The 17,302-nt window shown below is 34.9% G+C and overlaps 1 protein-coding gene across 1 annotated transcript in view; it reads right to left on the minus strand.

Annotated features, from left to right (window-relative positions):
- Positions 1–416: 416 nt before the first annotated feature.
- LOC128136117 (tyrosine-protein kinase Fer-like) overlaps positions 417–17,302 on the minus strand; it is a 194,526-nt gene continuing 177,640 nt past the window's right edge. Inside the window, exons 17-19 of the mRNA XM_052775260.1 lie at positions 9,453–9,607; positions 5,848–5,970; positions 417–4,905 (exon numbers count right to left, since the gene is read on the minus strand). Of these exons, the coding sequence (XP_052631220.1) occupies positions 4,763–4,905; positions 5,848–5,970; positions 9,453–9,607 (421 nt within the window). The 3' untranslated portion in view covers positions 417–4,762. The remainder of the gene's footprint in view (positions 4,906–5,847; positions 5,971–9,452; positions 9,608–17,302) is intronic.

Below are 17,302 nucleotides of genomic sequence, written 5' to 3' on the forward strand. Positions count from 1 at the left end.
TCTCGAACACAGGGGAAGCTTCCAGCAGCTTCTTACAGAAGCCACCCCTGTAACCCCACCCGCTACCAAAACCTTGCCACACAAAACCAATACAAGGGATCACACAGGTATTAATTCCAGAAATTGCCAACAGAATTCACATAATTATTTTTTTCTTTGTGAAATACAAAATGTTTTGGATACAAAAAGCATATCCAAGAGCAGTGTTACTAAAGTTGATCTTCCACTTGACTACAGAAGCAAGTAAATAAATATATCTTGTAAATATCAAATTAAATTTAAGACAGCTTGATGCAAATATTTTACATTTATTGGAAGGGTGCAGTAAAAAGGGGACTGCAGAAAAGATAAAGGACTATTCAAAAATGGTCTGCAGTTTACAAGAATATTGAAATTCTGTTTTGTAACAGCCTACAAAAATAAAAAGCTAGCTTAAGTTCAAAAGTGTAACTTTAAAGTATATAAAAATTGGCAAATAAATAAAGTTTAAATGCATATCTATTTAAAATTATAAAGGACAGACCACTAACTTTTATTACATAGTTATCATTTTCGGACTTGTTTAAAAGCCATATGAATTCACAAATGTTTTGGTTTTTTACATGTGTACTTTTGGGAAGAAGCACCCATTTCCAGTGTTATGCATTATCGATCTGTTTCACAAATATATTATTTTTTAAACAACAAAGAGTATAAAAGGTTGTTTACCTAATATTAAACTTGATGATGCATACTTTGGCACAAAATTGAAAAAAAAGTTTAAACACGTTTCAAAACTGTATCTGTACCCCACTCAAGGTTACAAGTGTCAAAACTTGTGTGTGTGCTAGTGGGTCAGTGAATCAACCTTCCCACCTTCCTCAACATCCCTCCTCCTTCTCCAGATGCCTAAAACTATATGAAGGAAAATTAACAGTTGAAAAAACCAGCAGTCCTAAAATTAGTTCAAATTTTTATACCTGGAAGACTTTTGAATATGCATATAACTACACAATTCTTTAATAGAAGGGATGGATAGGTGCTTGGTTTTGGCTTTCAGTCCTCAAGATGTTTTTGTCTGCCTGTCTTTTGTGTCCCATGTGATGAGCCTAAATTCTGAGTTTTTCCTATTACATGTTTTTAGCATTTTAGTTAAAATTAGGTGGGAAGCTCAGTGGAAAAAATAAGTTGTCAGTTACAGGTAATGATACAATTAACAGTGGAAACAGTTATTTTTCTTCTAGTTGGTAGGTCTATTGAAGAGTCTGAATCTGTGGCATGACCAAGCAGAAGGTGGAGGGAAGGAAAATAATATTGTCACTATCTCTCCTTAAGCACTACAACTTCAGGTGTTGCAAGGAATTGGCTACATTCAGAGATACAAGAAACTTCCAGTCTCCAGGGGATTTATTAGTGCTTTGTAGCAAGCATAAGCATGCTATAAAAAGTTGCCATATAGAGTGCAAGACCTTCTCTATGAAATCCTGGCTGCATCTATGCTACATATCAGAATGGCTGAAAGCACCTGAATTGGTTACTTTAATTCAGCAGTCCCTTTCACTGAAAAACTGGAGAGGAACAAAGGTACAGGTTTACCTTTGTGTAGAATTCAAGTGAAATGTAAATGCTTCTATTGAAGAGATATTTTGTGGAAGCAATACTGCTGTTCAAAATATCAGTAAAGTAATTGTTTCAATTTAAAATTTTATATATTTTAAATGCATTAAGCCATATCAACTTAGTCACCTAATGAAAAATTAGCATCCCTGTAGACTTTTATTGACTTAGCAATGCTTGTTGTTTGAAGTTGCAAGTCTCAGAATTTGGGAGGGATGTATAATTATCTGCATAATTAAACATTATATGATGTAAAGAGGTCATATTTCTAAAAGCAAAATGGATAACAATAATGGAAATTAATACTATTTGGAAAGTTCTGATAAGTAGAAGGCATGTTTAAAGTGAAGCTCAAATGGAATTGAGGAACTGGTATTAATTTTAAAGATAGTGTTTTGCATCTGGTCTGACAGCAAGATCATTCCTTTGGAAAGGGGCATAACTGGCTTAATATTGTTCCATAAGAATAGGAAAAGGATGTTCTGTATTGTAAACTAGGCAGTGGGGAATGTTATTGTTCTGATGTCTTTTATGATGTGGACAATTCATTATGTATTTAGGGTTTGTAACTTGATTAAACCATGATTTGAACTATGTGTTTCACGTTTACTTAAATTTTCATACAAACACAATGCCACAGGTATAAAGGTATAACATCACTATGAAACTTTTGAGTCAAACAAAACCAGGGATATATCAGAACTTTTGTCTCACAAGAGTAACTTTATTGAAGTAAGTGAAAGGGGAGTATCTGTGGTAGATAGAGCTGTCAGAGTTAAGAAACGATTGGGAGGTGCAAAGGGCCAGATTCTTCTGGTTTAGCAGTACAGTGCAGCTAGAGCTGTTAGCCTACTGCAGCCCTGTTTAAAGAGCAGAAAGATTCTTTAATAATTGCAGCACAAGTTCAGAGAGAACTAGTTTACATATTAGTAATCCAAGGATTTTGTGTTGCTATTGCATTTAATATTTGTGGAATTTTTTATATGTTGAGAAAGACTGAAATGACTGAGCTGACTGTATAAAGACAGTACTGTGAATCTTTTAATTTTTTTTTGGTGGTGTAAATGTTTTGCTCAATAGCCTCAACATGTGCAATCTAGAAGCAACCTCTATCAATCTGATTTTTCTTTTAAAAGCATAATTGCCTTAAACTGAATTAAATTAAATGCAGAAGCACGTGCTGTCTCGTCTCTCTTAACCCATTCACAAAATTTCAGCTATATGTAGCTGATCTATAAACTTTTGTAGTTCTAAAACTGGATGAGAGTTCCAAATAGTGGCAATTTAGGAATTATTTTTTTTTCTCCAAGCCTTCTTTGCTAATAGGAGCATGCATCCTATGTTGTCCTATTGGATAACAGTTCATATTTACCTATAAAACACCAAGCCAGTTATTGCAAGTTTTACTTACAAAGCATTCAATTCTGGGAAGGCAGGGGAAGAAAGTATCAACTTTACCTATTCTAAGTTTTTACTCTGTGACCTCAGTCAACTGCATTTGAGAATTTTATTAATTAATTTTTTTTTAAGTACAGCTAACAGTTTTTGTTTTAGAGAAGGCCTTTATAAAGATGATCTGAGACCTATAAATGAGCTACTCTCTTATAGCTATAATCTGAGAGCTGCAAAATAATAATGCAACTAGCTAGCCATCTAATTAGTCCTTCACCTCCAAAAAAACCCCCAACACTCTGAAAATTCTAATTTAAGGCCTACCTAAATGATGTCTAAAAACATGGCGTTCTAAAATGGCTAGTAATATACAACTTCCTGAAAATGAAAGAACTCAGAATTAACACATAAATTCTACACCTGGACATATATTCCAGTTAGAATTTTGTGTAGAAGAGACAAAGGGACATTATAGTCCAAGTTGCAAAGAAAACCAAGAGTCATAGTAACAAACTTTGTGCCTTTCCTCCTCTGACTGTTGAGTCTTTATTCTTTCTGGAGGAATGTTATTTTTTATATAAACTTTTTCCTTCTTGGTGGCGTTTACAGCTCCACTGTCCCCAGTCTTTTGAAATCTGATTGTAATGATTTAAAAAAGTTAAAAGGTTAATGTTTCTACTCTGCCTTGTTCAGCCTGCTAGAGGCTTAAAACATATTTCCTTATGGCATAGAGAAGCAGTGTTTTTATTTGGACACTATGCATGGAATGTACTTTTGTTTAGCTTTTGCAGGCTCCAGCTGCATACTGATAATTACTGCAAATTGAAGGAAAAAGTCAGGATCAAAAGCAAATCTAGTAATTCACATTCTTTTACTCCTCTAAAACCAGTCCTATTTGTTGCCTATAACATGTTGCTATCATTAGCAAATCTACTTCTTGTTGACCTTTTCTACACGTGTGCACCTACTGCTTTTACTTATTTTTTGTAAGGCAGATGATTTGCAGTATTTGTTAACAACATACATGTAGTCAAGACTTGCTATTGGTCTTTTTGTTTTTTTAAATAAATGTAGTTCATTGCAAAGGAGACATATTACTGAATTCTGATGGCTTCATAGGAAAAAAGCAGTAGCTTAAGTAAATCACATCCAAAGTCAGAAGTATTTATAATGTGGTAAGAAATGCACATGTAGTTCAATTTTCTAGAAAAGAAAATTCTGGATTTCACCTTACATCCAGAATCTGACCTTCATCCTTAAACAAGGTATCATTTAAAAATATCAGTTGCATAAAGAATTTAAAAAATATAAAAGTGTCTCATTCATATACTTATCAAAAACTGTCTTCACTTTTAAGGCCATCGTGTGTGACACAGTCACCACATTACAGTGCCATAGTGTTGATATCTAGGATGGGGATAGGAGAGCGAGAACACAGCATAATGTAGAAAACCTCTGAAAAATTTCACTAGCATTTACTTGCTGTAAAATAGATAGAAGCCACAGTCACTTAAATTCATAGTATGTGCTTTTCTATTTACGTATATCCTAAATGACAATATTACTGTGACTGGATATATAGCATTTGGCAGAATATATCTTTAATGAAGGTGTAGACATCATTGGTAGACTTGGATATAAAAAAAAACCAGTTAATTTTAAAGTAATTAGAAGAATATTGCAAATAATGTTGTATAAATGCAGTGTTTAAGGGGAAAATATTACTTCACTAGAAAATAAAGTCCTGCAGACTGAGTTTGGTGCTAGTTTATCACTATGTCACTTTCTTTTTGATTGAAGACAGCTCTTTCTGAATCTCACTGAATTTTGGCCGGTTTTCAGGTTTGTAGGCCCAGCACCTCTGCATTATTTTATATATTTCTTCTGGACATTTTTGTGGTGCTGACATTCGGTATCCTGGTACACAAAAAAGGGAGAAACATATAGCATTGAAAAATGATACATATTGACAAATTTAAAAAGAAATTAGTTAAGTTCAATATCATTGCATTAAAAAAATATTGAGGGTAAATTTTATATGACTTGTGATATCTTTCTCAGTGGGTTCATACAGAATTGCAGTACTTAGGTAGTAAGACTTGTTTTTATAAACAATCCTCTGCTCTGAAAAACATCAGATTTTTCTTTGGCTTTTTAAGGACAAACTTCTGTGGTCATCTACAGTGATTATAATTAACAAGCAAACTAGCTTTTTTATCATTTGGTAGTTTTACTAGCTAAGAACCTGTTTATGAATTACGCAGTAGAAATATGTAGAGGAGAAAGAGTCCTGAAATGCCACTAAAGGTGATGAAATCAAAGACCTGAAACCTTGCTCACAGTTATTTGTTACTTTTAAATAAAAGTATTTTGATTATTTTGTAAAAGAGAAAAAAAATGTGGCATTCACTGTTCAACTAGCTTGCCAATCTCCACCATAACTTAAAATTTTGTCTGAAATGCTTTAATAGAGAAGATAGAAGGATATAATTTTTTTTCTAGCAGTTTGGGATATTTCCACTTGCATTATCTTAACTAATTCATTCTGGTCAAGCTTCTATTTGCACAGCAATCAATCCCTCCTCTCCATTTCACCTTTTAGTTCTGTAGCCACAAAAGCCAACATGCTATAACTCTGTCTTCCCCTAAGTAAGTCACTAGTCATGATCTTCCTTTTTGCAAGAAGCCTATAAATCACACTACTTCTCCCAGAAAGCTAAACAGCAATTAAATAATCTCATATTTATGCTAAAGTTGCTAGATAACCCATATGTTATTTCTTTGCTATTTTTCATACTGTATGTACCTACATCCCTATGGATCTACACAGCATCTCTTTTGTTCCCTACAATTAACTACCTTTCTCCACTTGTTCTCGTGCTTGTTGGTTCATCATTCCAGGGTATGGGCATACTCCTAAACTGAAGGTCTCCCACAAAAGGATTCCAAAGCTCCATACATCACTCTCAGATGTGTATCTCCCTAAGGAAAGGAAAGAAAACCAGTGGCTTAACTTACAGAATAATTCATGTTTTACATAATTGTGATATCATGTTCTCCTGTATTTCAAATTATAAACATAAATTATCTTAAAGTTAATACCTAGGAATAATATAAGCTAACCTAAAGTTCTGTAGTTTGACAGAGCACATGGCTGAGAAGATCTTACCATGTTGGTCATTTTCCATGTAAGTAAGTTAAGAATTTCTTTCCATTTACTGCCCCAAAATATTTTTTTATTTTCTTTTAATATAAAAGGACAGAAAAATGTCAGGGTTTTTTTTCCTTGTTTATAATCACTTTCAACTCTGAAGATACTTTTAAAAAATTTACCTTTTCCAGTTCCCTAATATAGCATGGCAATGAGTCCTCCAAGAGGAGCTAAAATCAATAGAGTTCTTAATTACAAAGAGGACCTGGGTTTCTTACTCTGAGAAACTACTCTCTGAAAATGAATCTACAGTTGCTTCAACTGTTATTTAATTTGGACTTTGAAGAACTGATGCACCCAATGAGGTTAAAAAAAGTAATCTGGCCTACTACTATCACCAGCTATGCTTCAGACAGATTGCAAAATTAAGATAATTTAAATCCAAACCTCTTTGTGGAATAAAAGCTTTATATTATGGGAGAAGGACAGCTCTTGGGGGTGATATTTGTATTGTCCCTGATAGATTCACATCAAGATGCATGCTATATCAGAAAGTGTAAGCTCCTAGCCCTTTGCAGCAGGGCCTATGAAAATGTTACCTTAAAAATCCATTTATCATATTTCTGTCATCATTTTTCATGACTTTATTTCTTTGTTACATTCTATGAGTGTCTTTATTCTTAAAAACATACACATGCTTGCAAATGTGTGTTTGCTCATCTCTGAGCATTAAACCAAACTCACTTATTTCCCCTTCCTTCTGCTGCATTTCCAGAAAGGCCCTATAATCCCATTGCTTGTGTCAAATTTTCAGCTAAACATTTTAAATCTACTTACACTAGAAAAAAGGAAAATACATGGAAATTATAGTGACAGTTGGTGACATGAAAACTGTTCTGATGTCAGAAAGTTCAGTTTACTCTTAAACTAAATATCACTTCCAGCTAACAACTCTATCTACATTAGCTTGTGTGCTTATTAAACAGTAATTATGGACATTCACTTTGCTCTTTATAGTAAGATTAGTTTTCTTGTCTATATATCAACTCTCTTCAGAGTTTGGCATCCAGTAATTTAACACTTTTCATTAAAGTCCTTCGGTAGATACAAGTGATTATTTTTTTTAAAGAAAGTACAACTTCTACACAGTTAATTATCTTTCCCACTATAATATTATCTGGGAAAAAAAAGGGCATGCTTTTTCATAAACAAATACAGTAATTTATTAACATTACAAAGAACTGGAAATGTTGTACTGGAAAAACATATGCATTAAAAGTGCATTTTAATTTTGAGAGAACTGGAAGCGAAAATACCCTACACCTTGGCCTAAATATGTAATTTATTAGGTGCGTTTAAAGCAATTTTTCACTTGCTGGAAGTGATGGAAATCATATAGTCCCAAGTAAAAATAATGGTATGGAATGGCACTGAACAGTACCTACTGAACTAAAGGTTAAATCTTCCATATGCTCCAGTAGCATCAAGATTTCATTCATGACTTCATACACAACTCCCTAACAGTTCCATTTGCCTTAATCCAGTTTCTAGACTTCCCAACCTGAATTTTGACATTTAAAATCTTTTTGTGACTGCTATTAATGTCATATAAAGTGAATCCAGAAGTGTTTAAAAAAAGGCACTTTTATTTATTTTCTTAAGCACTGTATCATTCATGTAATGACCAAATGACCCTATTTCTCATTTTCCTCTAACCATTAAATTTTGCCATTAAGAACTGACATGCTCAATGGTTGTCATCTAGTTTTGAAATATTGCACATTTAGTTCTATTTCACTCCGGTATCCTTAACTACTTTCAGTGTTACCTACACAAATTAATACAATAATTATGACCATATTATTAGAATGGCAAAACACAAACCAATTATTTTACCTTGCACTTTTCAAGGACTCCCTTGAAAATGATCCATAAAAAAAAAAAACCACAGAAAGCTTCAACCATATTTTGAAAGCTGAATATTAGACTGCTGAATACTTTAACAAATGTTTGAAACAGGTTATTTTCCAAACACTGCAGAAAATCACTTAAAACTGGCAGGGTATTGATTCATTTTAGGAAACAGCAAATAAGTAAAGATGTTAATCAGCTATATGTTCTTCTCCTGTAAGGTGTGGAAAATAGCAAAGACTCAGAAGTACAAAATGAAGGTGTCATAAAAGCCAGTTTTCTGCTTAATGTAGTAGACTGGACTGGTATGGCTGTGGAGAAGGGGTTTCCATTATATATCAAATAAACGACAAGTACTTTTGAAACAATGAAAATAAAAATTCAAAACACCTTTTATAGTGGAATAAACACCCAAAATAGAAATAGTATTCCACAGCAAACATTAGCAACACTAGCACCTCTTAGAAAAATAAATAATAGAGGGTCAGTCACTCTAACTACATTTATTATTAGCTTTCCAAGGGGAAGATTTGCATTATTGTGTTATGGCGTTAACTTCTGCAAAAGTGCTAATGAAAGGGATTCTTCTTCTAACAATCATGTTAGAAAATTATGATTTCCAATGCATGATTTTAAACAAAAGCTCTAAAAGGTGGGAGAAGTATTTAGAGATACTTAACAGGAAGATATAAAATGTTTAAATTTTTTTTCTAAGAACTCAAGTAAAGAATTGGTTGAGAGAAGTGCGTTCAAAATATGATTTCATTCATTTAATATGCTGCTGCTTCTTCACAGCTCACTTAGAAGAATAATTTTTTTCTAGTTTTACCTACAAGCTAAAAAGCTAAATCCAGCAGTTTCTATTTTTGTTTTGAAACTATTACCCACATAGTATGGACCACTTCACTCAATCAGAAATAATGGATTTTTTCCCCCCATAATAGCATAGCAATATATAAAAGTGCATATAAACAAAAGCTGCAGTTTAAAAAAATAAATAAAGCATTTTTTTCTCCAATGCAATGATTTATCTAATCATTTATCTGATAGAGTGCTCTAGAATGTTAAAATCTTCTGCCTTCTTTTAAAAAATGCCATAAATATGCAGAAATTCCCACTCACTGGAACGAGTTAGCAACATAACCACAGCATTATTTTACTGTTGAATAAGTAGCAATTTTGATGTTGCTGCCTTGTTCTTTTTGAAGGGAAAATAGTATTTTTACATAAATGAGGCTGAAATATTATTTTTAAGGTAACTAAAATACTTTAAACATCTGTTGATCTGAACTGGGAAAAAGGAAAAATTATATATATATGCTCAAATACTGTCCATGATGTAGTCCCCTTGCACCTTATACTGTATATTTTTTATACCAAGAAGATAAAGATATATCCTTACCATAGTTGAGAGCTTCTGGAGCAGTCCACTTGATAGGAATCTGCTTTAAGCCTGATGATGAATAAACTCCATCATCCTCTTGACGAGACATTCCAAAATCACTTATTTTCAAAATGTTGTTTTCATCTACCAAGCAGTTCCTTGCAGCCAGGTCTCTAAGAACAAGAAATAGCCCCCCACCCCCCCCATTTTTTTCACACATTTGAAACTACTAAAAGTCATTTAAAATGTGAAGAAAAATCTTTAGTGTATTGGGTCTGTCTGGGATGGAGTCAACTTTCTTCATAGCAGCCCATATGGTACTGTGTTTTGGATTTGCCTAAAACAATATTGATAACACACCAATGTTTTAGCTATTGCTGAACAGTGCTTGCATAGTGTCAAGGCCTTCTCTTTTTCTCACTCTGCCTCTGTCAATGAGTAAGCTGGGGGTGGGCAAGAAGTTGGGAGGGGACATAGCTGGGACAGCTGACCTGAATTGACCAAAGAGATATTCCATGGCATATAATGTCATGCTCTGCAATAAAACTGGGGGGGGGGGGATTTTTCCAAGGTAGCTGTTGCTCGGAGACTGGCTGGGCATTAGTCTGTTTGTGGGAGGTGGTGACTGACTGCCTTTTTGTATCACTTCTTTTTCTTTTTTCTTTCACTTATTAAACTGTCTTTATCTCGACCCATGAGTTTTTCTCATTTTTGCTCTTTTGATTCTTTCCCCATCTCGTTGCGGGCGAAGTGAGAAAGTGGCTGGTGGGTGTTTAGCTGCTGGCTGGGGTTAACCCACCACAAGTAGGTTCCTTTATATTTTCTATCATAGCTGAATTTATCAGGAAGAGCGAGTATGTCACAATGTAGACTAGGTTCTAGAGACCAAATAGATACTCATTTCAATGATGAAATAAGCAGACGTAAGGCAAAGAGCTGCTGTTGCTATACTGCCCATTGAGGTCACAGAAATAAACCTGCAGATTAACAAATTTTACTTGATGCAAAATGAGACAGAACTCAAAGAAGCAGCCCGAAACGTGTTCTCAAAATTGTGAAAGACACTGAGAAGCCAGAGAATTGGCTCTATCTTACCTCTATTATCATTACAGTTTCCATCAAAAATCAAAAGCTACTGAGCACTACAGGAAAAGGTATTTTGGTTCAGTGTTGGATGAGAAGCTCAGAAAAAACAACATCCTTCTTTTCCCTCCCTCCATCTCAAACATGCTTTTCAACAACAAGAAACTGTAAATATATGGGGCTTTGGATAGAAAACCACTGTGAAAAGTCAGTATTACAGATAACTTTGCTGTTAAATATTTGTAGTAACTCATCACACTTCCTAGATGGTCTTTTAAAAAAACTCCACAAATATGTTCTGTTTGTTTTCTCTTCCTTATCTTTCCCCAAAGCAAACATCCCAAATAAGTACAGACATAGTTGCATGGATTTAGGTGCCTCTCTCTCTCTGGGGAATTGTTTTTCTTTTCATACAGCATTAATACTTGCTGAAGTAATTCCATAAAATCAGTATTTAACTTAGAAAAGCAGCAAATATTCCTTATTTTCCATTGTGAAAGCTGTACAAATTGAGCACAAATTACACTGAGTTGCTACAGAACAAGTTAATTAGTAACAGAATAACCATGACTTTCACTTTATCATACCAAGATTATGGAAGTTCCTAGTGATTATTAAGAACAAAGGAAAAAGCCCCTTCCTCCAACTACCAAAGAGTAAAAATTAATATTTCATTTTCAAATTTCATTTTTAAACACTAATCTGAAGTTTCTATAAACACAAACAGCACAGTGACCACATGTCACTAATACAAGTTGAATATGCTGAAACTACAGCAGATAGCTCCCAATGCTTTTGCTAAAAATCCAACAGCAAGTTAAAGAGGAAGTGGAGGCAATTTCTTCATGCCAAGAATTGTTTGTCAGTGAAGACTTAAACCTCATAAAGTTTTCTTTAAGAACACCCTGTCCTGGTTTCAGCTGGGACAGAGTTAATTTTCTTCCTAGTAGCTAGTACAGTGCTGTATTTTGGATTTAGTATGAGAATAATGTTGATAACACACTGATGTTTTAGTTGTTGCTAAGTAGTGTTTATACCAAGTCAAGGATTTTTCAGTTTCCCATGCTCTGCCAGCAAGCAGGTATACAAGGAGCTGGGAGGGAGCATGGCCAGGACAGCTCACCTGAACTAACCAAAGGGATATTCCATACCATAGGACGTCATGCTCAGTATATAATCTGGGGGGAGTTGGCTGGGAGGTGCAAATTGCTGTTCGGGGACTGACTGGGCATCGATCAGTGGGTGGTGAGCAATTGCATTGCGCATCACTTGTCTTTCTTGGGGTTTATTTCTCTCTCTTTTTATCTCCCTTTTCATTACTACTATTATTTATTATTATTTATTATTATTATTATTATTATATTTTATTTCAATTATTAAACTGTTGTTATCTTAACCCATGAGTTTTACTTTTTTTCTGATTCTCCTCCCCATCCCACTGGGAGGGGGGAGGAGTGAGCAAGTGGCTGCGTGGTGCTTAGTTGCCAGCTGGGGTTAAACCACTACACACCCCTGGAAAGAACCACACAGCAGGTAATACCTAGTATTTCAACTGAATTCCATCAGTGAAAACCACAACCACAACCATGTTATTAAACCAGCAGGACAGACTGCCTCAGTGAAGCAATTAGCCATATTATACCTTCTCCCTGGGTCAGGTACTTAAAACACCCTCGGCTGATAAAAACAATTAGTGAACAGAATCAGTATACCTCCACTGCACATTTAATTCAACCAAAATAGTCTATTATCTGATCAAAAAAGAAGGGGTGGCAGGTCTACAAGTGAAACTTGTTTTTTTGTGGACTACAGACACTTCCTCTCTTCCAGCCACTTCAGATAACTTCCAATGCTGGCTGGCTAACTAAATCAAAACATACCTGTTTCTGAAGTTTCTTGCTACTCATGTGCTGCTACTTTTGCTATATGTGGAGATCATATCAATAGTATGTGTCATATCAATTAGTCTGTGTCTAATAACAGATAGGAAAAATAAATATTAGAGGGTCAGAAGCAGATCCTTTCAAGTGCTCTGTGTTAGCCTTCTCCTTCATACTTTTTTTATTTGTTTATTTTTTCATATTGTTGTAGTTATCACATAATGAATAATAATGGAAAATATTAACTGTAATACTGATCAGTCCTCTCAGTTCCTAATGTCATCCTCATTATCACAGATGAATAGTGCTAGGAAACTAGAGAATATCTGACTCCTCTACTTGCTATCCATATTGTTCAGTTTTTCCCAACTATAAAATGAGTAGATTTCCCCACCTCAGAGCAGAAGTGACATTCAATTACTCCCTGTAAAGCATTTTGAGATTTTTCAGACAAGGGATTTAAAGATTTTGCAAAAACAACTCAAAAGTATCACAGAATGGCTGAGGTTGGAAGGCACCTCTGGAGGTCATCTGGTCTAACCCCCCTGCTGGGAGACAGTGTCAAAGGCCTTACTCAAGTCCAGGTAAACAATAGCCACTGCTCTGCCCTCTTCTACCAGGCCAGTCACTTCATCATGGAAGTTTATCAGATTGGTCAAGCATGACTTCCCCTTGGTGAAGCCATGCTGACTACTCTTGATGACTTCTAGTACTTCATGTGCCTGGAAATGGTTTCCAGGATTAGCTGCTCCATCACCTTCCCAGGGATGGAGGTGAGGCTGACAGGCCTGTAGTTTCCTGGGTCCTCTTTCTTGCCCTTCTTGAAAATAGGAGTGACATTTGCCTTTCTCCAGTCTTTGGGCACTTCTCCCAATCACCATGATTGATCAAAGATTATCGAGAGTGGCCTCGCAATGACATCTTCCAGCTCCCTCAGCATTTGTGAAAAACAAAACAAAAAAGCCCTGAACAACTGTCTTCAGTAACTGAACACAACCACAAAGACCAGACTTATATCTAAAACCACATTCTTCCACAGAACCTTTATTTTCTTCGCCTGTAAGACTAAAATGTATCCTATATTCCAGGAATAGTCTGCATTGCACTGCTCACTCTCACTGTAATCATAGTGAGAGCTATCATATAGAATGATTTATAGCATCTTGGTGAACACATCCCTGTGAACTAAGGTTACAAAGATAATATTAATCAAAAGGCAAACTTTGGAAGTAATATAGGTCAAAGAAAACAGGAGAAAATAAAAACTGCCAATAAAGCTTAGGCTTTAGTGCACTATAATATGGTCTAACTAGAAATTGAAGTTGGTAAACAAATAGTCTATTCATAAATGTCAGATTTCTAGAAAATAACAACTATATTGAAATATAAAATGTATTCACTAGATATTGAAGGAGGTGTTAAGTGTTTTTAAAAATGCTCTAAGGATAAATACTGAGAGATATATATGTACACACACACACGCTATTGAGTATAAGTGTTCCTAATTCAAAATTGCAAATATATGTACATTATTATCATCCCCACCCTCTAAGAACTTACTTGATAACCATTATGTACCTGATTTTTTTCTAAGTGCTTTGCTAAATATGTGGGACGTCACATGGTATGGAATACCCTGTTGGCCAGTTTGGGTCAGGTGCCCTGGCTGTGTCCTGTGCCAACTTCTTGTGCCCCTCCAGCTTTTCTCACCGGCTGGGCATGAGAAGCTGAAAAATCCTTGACTTTAGTCTAAACACTACTGAGCAACAAGTGAAAACATCAGTGTTATCAACATTCTTCTCATACTGAACTCAAAACATAGCACTGTACCAGCTACTAGGAAGACAGTTAACTCTATCCCAGCTGAAACCAGGACAGTGATAGATTGTGGCATGGGTCATGGTAGTAGATGATGGAAAGTTACAGCATCCCATGCAGAATTGCAGAATGGGATGTATTTGGTTCACTAGGACAAAGCAAATTGCTTCATCTACTGAGGACTGTGCAGCTAAATAAGGTAACTACTGCATGCAGTGAACTTCACCCTCAGTCCCACCCTACACACCTTCATGCTATTTCCTTTTCTACTGCTAGTTTTTTCAAGCAAGTGAAAGTTGTCCTGAACTCTATAAACACAGTAACAAAAAACAATCTTAAGGAACTGTTGTACAGAAAACTATATTCCTATTTTCTCTACAGTAGTTATTGCAAATGCCTTCATATACACATATCTGAAAAAAAATTAAGATATAAAGTTTACTTATTTTACAGTCATTTCTGATGTGTAGTATGAGAATCAGAAGATTATATTCATTTTTATAGTCTGCAAAATGGTCAGCTACTAATGAAAAAATACACAATTACAATAAGGTATACTTTGAGGTAGATACAAAAATACTGGGCATAATAAATTAGATATATAATTCAATTATTTTTGTAGAAGGGGAGGCAGTAGGACTTCAGGAAGAATACCTTCCCAATATGTTTATGTTTCAGAGACAAACTTTCTATTTTACTTCTTGACCATTATAGAGATCACTTATATCTCAAAGGACATAAACTGTCCCTTTAGAAGTACAAAAGTAAAGCATGAGCTCTATATAATGTTATCACTGCTTTTTTTTGTTGTAATCTCCTAATACTTGGTGTCTGATATGAAGACTGTAGTTCTACAAGTTGAAAAACTGTGTTAATTATGAATCTCAATTTTCATTAAAAAAGAAACAGTTTAAGCTAGATGACTGTGAAAAAAAAATTACTTCGAAGTTAAGAAGAGAGAAATAAAACAAAACCCAGGCTTCCTATTTTCTGAATGCTTTGCATTTTTAAGTGATGCAGTATTTTTTTATAAATAACGAGATTGGTAACTCTATGTAGAAGATAGTGGAGCTGATCCAGCCTCCTGCTGTGATGAGTGACAGGGTCACTCCTGCTTCTTGGAGCTTTCTCACCTTCCTGTTCTGGGTGCATTTTTATTAGGAAGAAACCCACGTTGCTACCACACATTATATGGCACCTGTTACCTACAGAGGTAATAATGGAGGAAAATTAAACAACTGTAAACTTACTGCTTGCAGCCCAGAGAAGGCTCCAGTGAGTATACAGATCTATTGACACACTGTAAAACTTTTACCTTCTTTGAGTTTTACTCAGGTAAGTTACCATGTATTCTCCATTTTCCTAGTAAAACAAGATTTCTGTACCAGCTATTTTAAAAGAGGCAAAGATGGGCGTGGTTGACAATGAGCAGTTCCTGAAGAGAAGCAAATATCATCATAGCAGACTGAGAACCTGGAAATGGAGCAATAAAACAATATATGATCTATTCCTCCCACCATTTCCTTATTTCTGTGGTTACCTTCGCAATGTCTGCATGTGGGACAGAAATGTTCCTATCAGCAGCATCTACAGGTTTTTCATCTGCATTGTTTTTCAACTTTTAAAGAACTTAATAGTTATTGTTTGTATTTTTCTGAACAATTATTTTGATGAAAACTGCATCATAGTCATTTTAGTCTTTGCATTGATATCCTTGTTGATTTCTGTAACAGATTTTTCCCATGCATATCTGATGGCATATAATGTATTGAGCAAAATGTGAGACTTAGGAATGCCTAATGCCACGCACAGGAATAATACCACTGCTGGATCGCCTCTTGGATTTCAATATTTCCTGTGCTAGATGATCTATAGATAAACTTTATTAAAATGAAATGCAGTCATTCCTATGCTCTTGAACTGCCTGAAACACTGCATGACATAACAGGCACAAATATGTATAAATTTGATAACCATAACATTTTTAATTTTCATTAAAATCTATTTGATATACAACTGAATTATAAGGAAAATTAAGTGTCCAAAACCTGATTATCCAAGATGGACTCTGACCAGAATATAATAATTCCAGAAGTCCCTGTTTTTTTTAAAATGTTACCCTTCTAGCCTTGTTTGCAATTTATAATCACATTAGTGGTGAATAGATTTGCCTGCTCCCCTGGACCTCTGTTTCTCTGAAAAACATTAAGCTAGAGTATATGGAATATTTAGGGAAAAGAAGGGTGAACAGCAGCTGTGACAGCTGTAATGTAAAATGCATGGAATAGTCATTGCAATACAGACACAACTTCCACAGGACTGAAGCTCTCTGTAAGTGTCATTTGGAAATGCAAGTCAGTTGTAAGTCTGCTTAGCCTTAGTAGTTGGATTTAAAGATGAAAGCAAATCCCAGGGTAGAAACTGGTCTCTAACTCACTACAAAGAAGAAAGTGTGAAAGAGGTGAGGCTGGAACATTATGAAACTGCTAATGAAGTTGGAGTTGTGAGCTAAATCTTCCTATATAAATATAAGAAAGGAAAAAAGTATTTTCCATACAGTTAAAAACAGTCAATGCCTGCTTCTTAACTACTTACTGTAAATATGATCCACGATGTGAAATCCTGGCTCTACTAAAGTTAAATAACTTATTGGAATCAGAGATTCAACCATTTTTTTTAAACTCAATTTGTTCAAGTATTTGACTATACTTTTTCCAGCTTTGTTTAGTTTTTCTAAAGAACACATAATTTCTTGAGAGGAAAGCATTCTGCAAACCTGCTCTGCAAATGAATTGATATAACGCAGGGGAGTCATGCATAGAAAAGTGAGGCCTAAGAATTTACAAAACCAAAGAAATTACCTGGTGACAGGACAAACTAAATTCCCTTTTTAAAGTAAAGAAAAAAAATACCATAGTTAGTATTTTTAAGAAGCAACCATGGCAACTAGTATCATAAAAAGAGAAAGACATTCTCCAAATCTAAATGCTAATTTTATATAACTTGGCTGAAGTTTACTTTAGACACCCACACAGACATAACACACACACAAAATTCACAATCTTGAGGGATGTGGGCCAGGTGAAG

The sequence above is a fragment of the Harpia harpyja genome, chromosome W (assembly GCF_026419915.1).
Source record: "Harpia harpyja isolate bHarHar1 chromosome W, bHarHar1 primary haplotype, whole genome shotgun sequence".
NCBI classification, from domain to species: Eukaryota; Metazoa; Chordata; class Aves; order Accipitriformes; family Accipitridae; genus Harpia; species Harpia harpyja.